The 12,048-nt window shown below is 35.3% G+C and overlaps 1 protein-coding gene across 1 annotated transcript in view; it reads right to left on the reverse strand.

The window, feature by feature from the left end:
• Window positions 1–1,467: 1,467 nt before the first annotated feature.
• The window catches only part of NDST3 (N-deacetylase and N-sulfotransferase 3), a 184,220-nt gene continuing 173,639 nt past the window's right edge, over window positions 1,468–12,048 (reverse strand). The window contains 3 exon segments of the mRNA XM_043569644.1: window positions 1,468–4,175; window positions 4,178–4,241; window positions 9,103–9,205. Of these exon segments, the coding sequence (XP_043425579.1) occupies window positions 4,024–4,175; window positions 4,178–4,241; window positions 9,103–9,205 (319 nt within the window). The 3' untranslated portion in view covers window positions 1,468–4,023.

Below are 12,048 nucleotides of genomic sequence, written 5' to 3' on the forward strand. Positions count from 1 at the left end.
TAAATTCTTTGTGACATTTCTTAACAGCAGTGAATGTATAGAGAACTCTTATAGACAACATATTGAGGACAATAAATGGCAAGAACTAGTGGTAGCACTGGGTGGTGGGAAGTGGCCCCCAAATGCTGTTAGGTACCCTTGGCCACAGGTGAGTGGTGTACTGAAAGTAGAGTCTTGGTATTCTTGGGAATGGAATAAATGTTGGCTTGACCAAGACATGGCTCTATCTTTTGAAATTTAGTCTTCTCTTAGGTAAAGTAAGTGAAGAGAAGGTAAACATTTCTAGCCAATACAAATAATTTCTTAAGGATTATCCACCACAAGTAGTCATTGTTCTTTCCATGACTGCCAACTATTTGGGGATCGGTGTGTGTGCTCGGGGTGTGGTGGGCAGGTAGAAGGCAGCAGCTACGTTGTAGGTGGTAACCAAGCAGAGCCACTTGCGCAAAATAGAAGTCAGCTATAGAGTATAATTTGAAATTGGAGAAATTCCTTCGTACCAAAATATTTGAGCAGTTCAGTGCTTCCCCATTAGTTAGAGACTTCAGGTTAAAACATATCTCTTAGAAATTATAGTACTGATATTTCTGGAAAGCATAAAGTTATAATTCATTATAAGCCACTAATGTTGATGGGGTTGGTTTATTAACCAGTCACTAGTTGGGCCTGGAGTGGATGGAACATAGGATGACACATATAGACAGAACATAGGGAGGTCAGATGTATTCCAGACTGGAGAACTATGTGTGTGGGAGACAAACCTATGCAGAAATCAATTGGTGTATGTAGATGGGGGTGATAGGGTGAGTTACAACATGAGAAAATCTGATATCTAGAAAAGAAAGGGCTGGAATAGAGAAGAAAATGTTTGTGGAAAATGTGGTTAACTCCCTCCACTTTCTCCCTCCCTCCTTTCCTTCCTTCCTTCCTTCCTTCCTTCCTTCCTTCCTTTCCTTCCTTCCTTCCTTTCTTTTCTTTCTTTCTTTCTTTCTTTCTTTCTTTCTTTCTTCTTTCTTTCTTTCTTTCTTTCTTTACCAGACATTGTTTGTTTTGAGAGATTTTTAATAAAAGAGAGACTAGCTAACACCTTTTAAGCTCTAAAGAAAGGAGCCCATTTGTCGGAAGCAGACCAGAGTGCTGGGAGTAAAAAAATGTTGTAATCACTCAGGTTCTCATGTGTGTTTCTCTTATTCCCTTACTCTAGGATCCCATGGGTGTCCCTAGGAGTTGCTTTATTTCTATTAGAACTAAAAAAAAAAATCACTAATATTGATTAGAAGGATCTGTGGGAGGTTGTTTTATTAAAAATAAACTTACTTATTTCCTAATTGGAGGTTTCTTATGCATCTTTCCATTTTGAGTTATATTGGTGGCACCTGTGTTTTATAACCGCTTCCCACTCTGTCCCAGGCAAACACAAACAATCAAATATGTAATTATTACCTAAAATCATCAGGCCCAAGCGCCTCATTTTCTTATCACAGTTTATTGTTGTATATATGAGGTACCATGCTACTATCAGAATTATATCCAGGTTTTTTATTTTAAAAAACTCAGAGAAAAAATGTTTCCAGTAATTTTCATTCAATGTGAATGACAAGAATATCATAGCTATAAACATTAAAATAACCATTTCATTTCTTCCTAAGGAAGTTCCAATTTTAAGCAATGAAAAAGGAATTCTATACAAAGCTAGTTTTAAATCACATTAGCTCTCATTCTTTTCTCGTATGTATTTGTTACTTTTAGAATAGTGTAATAATCAGCCAGAGTATATAATGTAGAAAGTATGTATGTCCTCTAGAATTTGATGTTGCCTCCAAGATACATTGAGTGGTCAAGAATTCTTTCAAAAGTTTGCTTCTATGGAGAGCATAATACCTGTACTGTGAATGAGTCAATTTTGGTATGACCTCTTCCTTTTTCTTTCATTATACAAGCATCCAGTAGGGTTTTTTTTTTTAACATTTATCTTAAAGGGTGGGCTGTAGAGCTAACTCAGTTTACCTAGACAAAATCATGCCATTAGCAGCTTTGTTTAGAAATTTAAATGCACATCTCATCATTAAAACATAAATGTATCAGTTTTTCTTTTTCTGTTTTTATCAAGTAGACATGTTGTCAAAATAAAAGCACGATACCATATGTAACTGCTGGGGCCTGTTCTCACCACACATGCCCCTCTCAAGCCAATTTTCTTAAATTAGTGGAGTTGAAAGACTACACTCATTTCCCTGCCATGCTGGGCAAGTGCTGCTTTAAGAAAGGCAGCAGTAAGCATGGAGACTGAGTTTACCATATTTGTCCAAATGACTCTGATTTTCTTTTACTGTAGGGGCCTTAAAAACTTGTTCTTTCTCCATTTCTTTTGGCTATTAGCTTGTTTGTTAAAAAATGAGTGTATCATTTGGGTACATAAAACTTTAAAAAAATAATTAATAATTATAATGTAATTTAACAAATTTGTAGTAAGTGGAAGGATCTCAAAATTTGTTTTTAATTAGCAAATAATTGATAGAGTTTAGTTTTACACATTGGAACGACAAGGAAAATATTTGGGTTGTAGGTTTTCCTTGGGTATCTTTTTTTTTTCTTCTGATCATACTTTTCATAATATTTTTAAAAGCTTACATACTCATAGCAGGGAATTTATGTACTACTTGATTTTTTTATGTGTATAGTGAATTTAAAAATTAAGTAAATATAAGCAGAGGTCAATAAGTATGATTCTTTTTTTTTTAAGATTAGTCATATGATCATTTAAAACTTAAGCGTAAATATATTTTAGGAATCGTGTCTACCTCATCGTTGTACCTCCTCTATTTAATTTAGTAGATAATCCATAAATTTATGTTTTATTGTCCTCCACAAGAGAATACACCAAATATTCTTTAAAAAATGGGACTTAGCCCTGCTTATTTTTTTCTGCCTTATATTGGAAGTATCATGGGAAATATCAGATTATAAATCATATGTCAGTGGGGTTTTTTTTTTGTTACAAATCTCTATATCACAATTTCATTTTAAACTCTCTGGAAAAATGTAGTTTTTCTATAATTTAAAAGTAAATAAATAACATATCATCTAGAGACACTGTGCTTAGTTTTCCTTTAATAGATTTTTTTCTGGGGAAAATTTTTTAAAAAGTTATTCACTTTTAAAAGTCAGTATGTTTCTGTAGATGACACATCCCTCACATTCTGTGCAAGTATTTCTGCAGAACCAGTGAGGACTATTGGAGTAGATATGTAGCTCAAAAAAGAGGATTTAAATTGTCAATAATATATCTTGAGACCCCTATAATTTCTCCCTTTTAGAGGATTCAGTGAGTACACTTTGCATTATTATTTACTGTTTTGGTATACTCAGTGTGTTTCCATACACCTCTCAATGGCTTTACAATGTATCTCAGTATAACAATTACATTATGACAGAGGAATCATTAATTTTTACATAAATGCACTAGAGTATGTGTATGAAAAATCACTTTTGTTTTGCTATAGCACTTATCTTTTTATTTTGATGCACATAAACCTCATACATAACCTTTCCACTCTCTGATCTAGCACAAATGGTCATTTACAATTCTTTCTAAATATTCAGTGGATTTATATCTTGGCAAGCATTTTTCATGGGTATTATGCCTTTGGCATTTTATGCTACCTTGTGATGTTTCTTTTGCTTCTTGTTTTGTAGGACACTTTATAGAATCAAAGAATAAGAAAACATCATACAGGCAAACAGTGTTCTAAAAACCTACAGAGACACAATCTTAGTTGATATATAAAACAGTAAATATTACTATGAAATGGACAATTCTGCATTTGTGTTTGATACTTATATTGGTTGTAGTTGACTTCCACATGTGTGCACAGTAGTCTACAATAATCCCACAGGCTCAGATATGGATTAAGAGAAAGGCCATAGGCCTCAAGGCTCATAACAGATATTTTTTCTTTTCTTTTTTTTCCCCCCCTAATCATCCACATGCCAGCACATGGAAGGAACTTTGTTCTTTTTTTCTCATTTGAAGAGGTATATTTTTAAACAGCCTTTTGGTAGCTTCTGGAAGCTTTGGGAAAGGTGAATGTCACATAGATTCTCAAGGAGTTTTCTCAGTGCTATCTCACTTTCTGCAGCTCCTGTCTGAGCCAGGATGGCAGAGGCTGCCCCAGTCTGTGCAGTAGCTTTGAGAGTTCCACGTTGTGATCTCTGTAGTAGCTTGATAGAAATGCTCTGCTCTGGTGGGACATAAAAGTACATTTCACTTTGTTGATTAAAGCATACTTCATATATTTTGATGATGTTTAAATCTGCATCAAGTATACCATACCCGGATTGAAATTTATATTAAGAATGTGGGCTATTTATTTAGCACAACATAAACACAGTGACTCTCTTCCTCAAAATAGACACTCTACATACATACACTTTTTTTTTAACGTTTATTCATTTTTAAGAGAGAGAGAGTGTGCCCCATACATCCACTGTTTTTACTAGGGAAAGAGCTTTTGTATTAAGCATGTGATTTCTTTGTGCAGAATTAAATGTTAACTCAATCGTGTTGCTTGAAAAATAGCTGTAACAATTGATTGGGTTTAATATTATGCTCTATTAAAATCATCCTAGCTTTGGAGAATGTTAGTTTGGTACATCCATAATATAAAATACTCCTTTGTCATCATTAATTTGCATTTAGATTTGGAAGGTACACAATCCTGTTTTTTTTTTTTTTTAATGTTTATTTATCTTGAGAGAGAGAGAAAGAGCAAGAGTGGGGGAGGGACAGAGAGAGAGAAGGAAAGAATCCCAAGCAGGCTACGTGCTGTTAGCACAGAGCCTGTCACAGGGCTTGAACTCATGAACCATGAGATCATGACCTGAGCCAAAATCAAGAGTTGGTCACCTAACCAACTGAGCCACCCAGGCACTCCCATAATACTGTCTTAAAAGATGTTTTAAGGCATATAAAGCTTAAAAGTAAGCTTAAACATGCAGTAGGTAGAAGAACCTGGGTAGCTCAGTCAGTTAAGTGACCAACTCTTAATTTCAGCTCAGGTTATGATCTCACCATCATGGGTCATGAGATCAAACCCCATGTCAGGCTCTGTGCTAGGGAGGAGAGGCTTCTTAAGATCTCTCTCTCCCTCAGTCCTTCTTCCTCTGCCCCTCTCCTGTTCTCTCTCTCTCTGTCAAAAAAAATAAATAAATAAATGCAGTAGGTAAACCAGGTAAACTTCTAACCTATATTTGAATGATTTCACCCAAGGAAGGAAAAGAATGCCTCGCAAACTATCCTGACTTAGTGGGGGACAGATTTTGCTTCAACAAAGAAAAAATATTTTAGTAATTGAAACTACCAAAAATGAAAAGGGCTATGCTATATATGGCATTTCACGGGGTTCATAAATAGGTTGGATTACTGTTGTTAGGAATGTTTTTTTAATTTTAATTTTTTTTAATGTTTAGTTTTGAGGGAGAGAGAGACAGAGCATGAGTGGGGGGAGGGGCAGAGAGAGAGACACAGAATCCAAAGCAGGCTCCAAGCTCATAGCTGTCAGCACAGAACCTGATGATGGGCTCAAACTCACAGACTGTGAGATCATGACCTGAGCTGAAGTCAGACTGAGCCACCCAGGCGCCCCTGTTGTTAGGAATGTTGTAAAAGGGAGGATTTCTGCAGCTGTATCTGTACCTCCTGGCTTTGTACTATTCTGAGATTTTTGGTTGAGCTGAACCTTTAAAAAGTTTTTATTTAATTCCTTGTGCTATCTTTTAAAATGTCATATCTGGTACTCCATTTTAAATGTTATAGAAAAAAAGCCTCATTTTGTATTGGTAATTTCAAAGTAAGCGTAATTTTTATGGGAATCATGCTCATTGGAATTAAATAGAATATTTGTGCTATATTCTAACCATTACTGTGATCAAAGGAGAATCCAAACCACTGTGTGATTTAAGTGTCACTCTGTCTCATTTCTGCTCTTGTTTTTCCTCAGTCATGGCTCTAAAACCACCAACAGGCCCAGCTGGCATATTCAGGCAAAAGAAAAAGGTAGAGCTAGAGGCTCTTGAGTGGCTCAGTTGGTTAAGCGTCTGACTCTTGGTCTTGGCTCAAGTCATGATCTCATGGTCCATGAGATCAAGCCCCTTGCACGGAGCCTGCACTGACAGTGTGGCGCCTGCTTGGGATTCTCTCTTTCCCTCTCTCTCTCTCTCCTTCTCTCTTTCTGCCCCTCCCCCACTCATGCTCTCTTTTTGTCAAAATAAATAAATTAATGTAAAAGAAAAAAAAAACGAAAAAGGTAAAGATAAATTATATTTCCCATATATCTACCTCTGGGAACCTGATCATTCTGTGCCTCCTCTGCTGCCAGTCAGACCTGGAATCTAGGGATGAGCCCTAGGTCTTTGTGCAGAGTTTGAGTTTCTGAACTTCCCCATTATGTTCTCTCTTAATGGCCCACTTTGTGCTATTTCTCTTTATGACTGAAGTCCTGCTTGGAAAAACAGCAGCCTGGGGCTACCCAGTTCCTGCCAGCCTGCTCCCTAAAATTTCCACAGAGTAAGTGATTGTCCAACATCTTAACTAACTCTGGAACTGAATCTCCTAGGCTCCATTTCTACTCTCCATCCCTTTGGAGTTTGGATTGAACATCTGATACTGAGGATTATCTCAACCTCACTTCAACTTATTGGCCTTTGGGGCATCATTTTTAACCCTGGCTGCCTCTGTCAGTGCTGCCTATGTAGATAACCCTAGTCCTGTGCCCTATTATGTGTGTATGTGTGTCCCCATAATCCTGTCACCTTAATCAAGTAACTCTTTCCTCTTGTTGCTCTGCTCCCTCATTACGGCAAGATAAATGTTATGAGATTTGCAAAATACAATATGTTCTATTTTGGAGTCTAATATGTTCAGGTCAAAAGTTACCAGAACAGAACTTTGTCGTACACAAGACTTATTGAACATACGTTGTTATCTGACAGTCATTCATAAGGGGGAATTTTTTTAGATGGTAAAATCACAGATAAGAGATATGCTAATGTATCTCAATATAATCTGACTATTTCATGCAAACTCATGAGGAGATTATAATATATACTTATATAATATAAAACCATAATAAAAAGGAATCATATAATACATTCAAGATCAGGTATTTTATTTGCCTATTATTAAAGAGTCTATTACATGCTTTTGATTTGGAGAGAGAATAGATTTTAGTGGTATTAATTTAGAATGTCAGTTTTTATTCTTTTTCTACACTGTATTTTCACAAACCAAGTACAAGTAGAAGGAGGCCAACAGCTTTCTTAATTTACCTGGATTAAATGTCTTCTATGATGTTTTGGTGACAGTTGGGTACTGACATTTTTCTGTAATAGGAAGAGAAGCAGTGTGGTGACGGTACTGCCTGCTCTCATCCGTTCTACACATTCGTGTTTCTGTGATCTCTGTGAAGGCTTCTTACTCTTCCCTTTCCTCTGGTCACTATTTGCATAAAATCAACCACTTCTACTCCTTCAAATAAACCCAGTATATACATGATACTGTGACATAAGAAATATATGTGTTGGGTTTCCATCTCTGGTTCCTGGCACAGAGCTCCTAAAACCCTTGCAATTTCCTGAGTAATAGGGCTGAGAGGAGTGTCTTTTGTTATTCATAATAAGCCCCTTTTCAACCGTACCTGAGTTTATGCTAATGAGGTGACTTCAGACGGGGGATGGTTCCTAGAGGAACCAAACACATGCTTAGAGGGTTGGAACTCAGTGCTCCCCTCTGACCTCCAAATAAGGAAAAGGGACTGTGGATCGAGTTAATTACTAATGGCCAGTGATTTAATCAATTGTGCCTCCATAAATGGAAGCTCCATAAAAACCTTCAATGAAGGACTTGAGAATGTCAGGATTGGTAAAGGCACCCAAACTCCACAGAGAGAAGCTCCTGTGCTTACGACCCTTCTGGACCTTGTTCTATGCACTTTTTCATCTGGCTATTCATTTATATCCTTTATAAGAATAGAAAGTAAAAGTGTTTTCCTGGGTTCTGTGAATGGTTATGGCAAATTATAAAACCTGAGGAAGGGGTCATGACAGCCTTTGATTTGTGGCCACTTTGGACACAAGTCAGTAACCTGGAAACCCATTACTTGCTATTGGAGCCTGAAGGGAGGGCAGTCTTATGGTAGTAGGCCGTTTACCTGTGTGTCTACACTAATTTGGGGTAATTAGAGTCACAATTGAGTTAAATTGTAGGGTACCTATTTGTATTGCATAAATTTGTATCATTGCTTGGTATGAAACTCTACACATTTGGTGTTAGAAGTGTCTGAGTTAAAAACAGTCCAGAATTTATTACACAGAAACCTTGTTGAGAGGTATAGAAGTATTGATATCCTAAAAGTTTGGTTTTTCTTATCTTTCTTTACCACAAAATCTAATATTATGTCTCAGTATGTCTGTGTATGATAGGAGTAAAATAAAATGCTATGAAAGATGTTCTACAGTGTCTTTTAAGCATTTTAGTTTTATTAAATATAATAAATAGCTTTGACATAAATGAAAGTGATATATTTTATATTAGATTCTTGAAATATCATAGAAATTGCCCTTTAGTTCCTATTAATGTGTAAGGATTTTTCTCATAGTACTCCAAAGGTAAATTTTAAAATCAACCAAAGAAAACCACCAAAGAAATGTTATGCAGGCCACACTTACTACTATAGAGTAACTTAGTGGGAAAAAAATAGAAATCTTTTGGTCCTACTTTCAATTTCCAGTTGATGTATTTCCTGTCTTGGTTTCAGTTAACATTTTTAGTGCTAAAATTTTTGTGAATGTATCATACTTTTTGTCATGAGATGTTGCCTTCTTTATTCTACTTCAAAATAGAAACTTCTGTTGTTTTCCTTTATTCTTGCATGACAGGTAATATATCACTGGAAAAATCAAAAGAAGCAACCTGGATGCATTGAAATACAAATATCACTTTTAGTTTTTAGAGGGGCTACATTTTTATTATAACTACTTTCATAAGAAAATACATATTACTTATTGTTTGCTTATTTAGTTTGTATTTATAAGCTCTGTACTTACATCAGGATCCATTGGAGGGTATTTTCTTCCTTTGCTTTTTCCAAGGCATTTTGTTTTACCTTCTTCCAATAACTGACACCAGAAGCCTTTATGAGAATCAAACCTAAAAAAAATTCAAAATACAAAGCACAAAAAAGTATTTTGCAAGCAATTTCTAAGACATAATGACCAAAAACATGAATATATCTTTGGATCTTAATCTAACCAGAGAAACTGGTATATTTTTTGACTAAGTCATTTTGCATAAAGTCTTTTGGCATACTTCTAAATTCTGGGTCCATCTGTCATATTTGTGAGTTTGCCAGATTCCTAATAGAAAAATTGTCAGCAGAAGGTCTCCTATTAATAGAAATTAATAAGCCTACCTTATTCCTCTGGAAGGAAAAAGTTTTATAAATTTCAAGTCAGTTCTTTTCCTGTGTAGGGTTTAGAAATGACAAGTCAGGTTTCATCCATATTTATGGACTTACATAGTACTCGTACCATACAATTGCAGACTAATAGAAGAGAAAGGGTTTTGGTGTGCTATGGAGTGACTAAATTTAGCATTTTCTAGCTATAATCCATTTAATTTTCTTCCAGAGCACTTTCTTATTTTGGTATGAGCTCTGTATTAAAGTAACTGTACCTATAAATGTTGATTTGCATGGCATAATTGTAATCAAAATAATAGTAGCATATTAAATTTATATTTTGTTTATTATTTTTAGTATATTTTTTGTTTTTATTTTAATTCCAATTAGTTAACATACTAAACTTATGTTTTAGTTCACCGAAATGTTTTTACTTTTTATTTTTTTTTTAAGTTAATTTATTTTGAGAGAGAGAGAGCATGGGAGGGGCAGAGAGAGGGAGAGAGAGAGAATCCCAAGCAGGCTCTACACGGTCATTGTGGAGCCCTATGCAGGGCTTCACACAAAATAAAGGTCAGAAATAGACCAACACATCTACAATCAGTTGATTTTAAAAAATAGGTTTCAAGTAAATTTGATGGGAAAGAACAGTGTTTTAAATGAATTAATCTGGAAAAATTGGATACCTATATGGGAAATATGAATATTGACACTTACTTACACTGTATAAAAAAATTAACTTGAAGTCAATCCTAGACCTAAACTTAAGAGGTAAAACTATAAAAATTCTCAAAGTAAACAGGAAAGACACATAGGGAAAACACAGGGTGGTTCAGTTGGTTAAGCATCTGAATTCAGCTCAGGTCATGATCTCATGGTTCATGAGTTTGAGCCCTGCATCAGGCCCTGTGCTGACAGCTCAGAGTCTGGAGCCTGCTTCAGGTTCTGTGTCTCCCTCTCTCTCTGCCCTTCCCTCACTCACGCTCTCTTAAAAATAAATAAACATTAAAAAAACAAAACACAGAAAATCTTTGTAACCTTTATTTAGGCAAATATTTTTTTTTTAATGTTTTATTTATTCTTGAGAGAGAGAGAGACTGAGCATGAGTGTGGGAGGAGCAGAGCGAGAGAGGGACACAGAATCCGAAGCAGGCTCCAGGCTCTGAGCCGGCATCACAGAGCCCGATGTGGGGCTCAAACTCACAGACTGTGAGATCATGACCTGAGGTAAAGTCGGAAGCTCAACCGACTGAGCCACCCAGGCACCCCTTTAGGCAAATATTTCTTAAGGTGAATGCTAAAATAAGAATAATGATAATTTTGGACACATCAAAACTAAAAACTTTTTTTTCTAAAACACTTAAGAAAATTAAAAGAGAAACCATGGATTGGACAAAGGTATTTGTAAAACATAGGACTGGACTACATATGTAAAACATAATAAAGGACTTGTATCAGAATATATAATTCAACTCAACAAAAAATGATAATACCAATAAAAATTGGGTAAAAGATTGGAACAGATACTTCATCAAAAAAAAACCATATGTGAATGACCAATAAACAAATGGAATTATTGCTTAACATAATTAGTCATTAAGGAAATTCAATTAAAATCACAAATGAAATACCACTACACGCTCACTAGAACAACAGTTTAAAAAGACTAATATGAAGTGTTGGCAAAGATGTGGAACCTCTAGAATTGCTATACCTTTTTGGTAGAAATTAAAATATTACAGCTACTTTGGAAAGCTTCTTATATATCTTAGTATATAATTACTATATGACCCACCAACCCCATTTAAAGGTGTTCACCCATGAGAAATGAAAATACGTGTCCATACAAAGATCTGTACACAAATGTCTGTTGTAGCTACAAATGGAAACAACCCTATGCCTATCAATTAGTGAAAGGATGAACAAATTGTGTTATATCCATAAAGTGGAATAATAGTGATTAAAAAAAGAGCTAATTACTGATAGATGTAACAACAGGGAGGAATCTCAAAAGCACTATGCTAAATGAAAGTAGGTCATTGGTTGCTAGTGGACCAGGAGTGAGGCGAAAAGGATTGACTGCAAAGAAGCATGAGGAAACTTTTTGGATTAATGGAAGCATTCTATATGTTGATTGCGGTCGTGTATACAATATACGCATAAGTCAAAATTCATCAATATGTACATTAAAATAGGTAGATTTTATTAAATATGAATTTTACATCAATAAAGCTGATTTCAAATTATACTGTGATTGTGTATGTATGTGTATGGATGTGATTTGGAAGGTACTCTTTATGTAGCTAATCTAGAGTTTTTATAACATAGCCCTGTGAAAAGATTGCAAACCTAGATTTCTGCCTCTGTACTGGTTTGGATATTAGAGACACTAAAGGATGATTCACATCCCACTTATGCAAAGCCTATTTCTCATCATTACTGACACAATTGTGTGAGATCAGGACACAACATGGTATGTCTTCATGTTATTTATATTCTTGTTTGAATCAGTAAGACAACTGAATAAAGTAGTCCCATATTCAGAGGCACAAGAAAAAAAAGGATTAATAAAGACTATTACTTAAATAATCTG

This window comes from Prionailurus bengalensis, chromosome B1 (genome assembly GCF_016509475.1).
Source record: "Prionailurus bengalensis isolate Pbe53 chromosome B1, Fcat_Pben_1.1_paternal_pri, whole genome shotgun sequence".
NCBI classification, from domain to species: Eukaryota; Metazoa; Chordata; class Mammalia; order Carnivora; family Felidae; genus Prionailurus; species Prionailurus bengalensis.